We start from the raw sequence: 1,973 nt of genomic DNA on the forward strand, positions 1-1,973 counted from the left end.
TCCCGAGTCTGATTCCCTAAGTATCATTTATGCGATACCAAGTACCAATTTATTCACGACCTAATTCGCTTTCTGCTTTTTCCGCGGGATCAAAGAGCATGGACGATACGATATCTTTACGTTTCATCTCGTTCGTACGGCAGGAAGGGGGATTCGAAATGCTTTCGGATCAAAGAGTGGTAAGGTTTTTTTTTTCGATGATTAAATTCCTTTCGAGAGGGAACGCGTAACGATGTTAAACGTACGATCATATATAAATATCGCGATGCGAATGGACAGAAGCTGCATCTATAATTGCGATAACAACGTCGTTATTCACCGACCTTTCGAAACAATCTCCTCGAGGAGATCCATCTTTTTCCGTCCAACGTTCCACGAGGTGAATTACCGCGTGTATCGACGCGGTGCGAGAGAACGCGACGATAATCGACGTTGCACAACCGACGGATACATCGGTTTTCGAGTAATTGGACGCATTGTGTGCACGTTCGAGCAGCGAACGAGTCAATTCCACCCGTCTTTTCACCGTTTCTCTCATATAAATTATTTCGAGTTTTATCCCGCCGGCTCTTGCCGACACGCTCGTTATCAGATCCGAGTCACTCGGCAAGGGATAAGCGAAAACATACGATCGTTTCTTTGCCTTCGAATCGTTTCCGTTCGATTACTCCGCGCCAGATATTTATTTCGAGCGCACACTCGCCACGCGCGCGGTGGTGTCTGCATTCGCGTTATAAAACGAAATGAAATTTTCGTGAGTCGAGGTCGTTTTTTGCGGTTGCGCGCGCACACGTGATCGGCGCAAGCGCAATCGAATGGGATATCTCGAGTGTGGCATAAAATGTACGTGGCACGCGAAAAAGAAACGGGCAGACTGACACGAGTTTCGAGTGTCGGTCGATCGGTTGACGAGAGGCTCGCAGCTGGCAACCATGCAAAGCGTCGACGGGACCGAACCACGGCATCCACGGTGAAATTCTCCCTGGATTCGTGTGACGCGTACACGCATACGCGGTCACAGGGATTGTTTCTATTAAGCGGCTCGAGATCAAAGGATCCAGATGTTGCGCACTGCTATTAAGTAGGTCTCTGTTCTCCTTCCGGACGGCTCGTTCCTCGAGAATACCGCGTCGCGATGAGATGCAAATTCGTTTATTAACCTTATCTTAGCCAGGAAATCTCCACAGCCACAGCCACAGCGTTGGCCAAGGGAGTGTTGGCCCACCCACGATCCAAAGAAAAAAGCATCGCGATTAATATTTTTTGGATTCTTTCGCCCCTACCCCCTCCTTCCCTTCTCCCTCCCTTCCAGTTTATCGCGCGAGCAAATCTTATTTAACAGTTAGTCAGTGTTTCAAACCGTAACTTCTCTCGGAGAAAAAAAATTCATCGAGATTTGTTTCTTCTCGTTCATTCAGGACTACGCCGAGGACGAGGACGAGAACGAAGACGAAACCTCAGCCTCGACCACCCTGTCGAGAATGATGAGCAGCAGCACGACGACCACCACAACGACCACCACCACCACGACCACCACGGCCAGACCTATGGTTACGCAGAATTACGATTATCGGGATCCGAGAGCGTACGAGGGAGGTGGTGGTGGTGGTGGTAGTGGGACAGGAGCGCAGTACAACGGGTACCAATCGAGAAACGACTATCCCCCGATGTCGGCGCACAGCGTTCACAAGTGGCAGACTCTGGGCACTCGAGAAAGCGTCAAAGAAACCAGGAGCAACATGCAGCAATATAATAAGAACGGGAAGAGTAAGTTGGCTTCGATTTATGCCCCGCACTTGTATCTTTGCCTTCGCCTCGATCGGAGAAAAAAATAATACGTGCACACGTACGTGCAATACATACACACAGAGGAGAATCCTACGCGGAGAGAAAAATCTTATCCCGGCAATATTATAATCGAAATTCCACGCTGTCGATTTATGCAAATACGATGTATTCCAACCTCCCCCCCC

The 1,973-nt window shown here is 49.1% G+C and overlaps 1 protein-coding gene across 1 annotated transcript in view; it reads left to right on the plus strand.

Annotated features, from left to right (window-relative positions):
• LOC102674731 (peptidyl-prolyl cis-trans isomerase G-like) overlaps window positions 1-1,973 on the plus strand; it is a 49,832-nt gene that overhangs the window by 20,194 nt on the left and 27,665 nt on the right. Inside the window, 1 exon segment of the mRNA XM_031508611.1 lies at window positions 1,419-1,767. Coding sequence (XP_031364471.1) covers window positions 1,419-1,767 — 349 coding nt within the window.

The sequence above is a fragment of the Apis dorsata genome, unplaced genomic scaffold, assembly GCF_000469605.1.
Source record: "Apis dorsata unplaced genomic scaffold, Apis dorsata 1.3 scaffold_92, whole genome shotgun sequence".
NCBI lineage: Eukaryota > Metazoa > Arthropoda > Insecta > Hymenoptera > Apidae > Apis > Apis dorsata.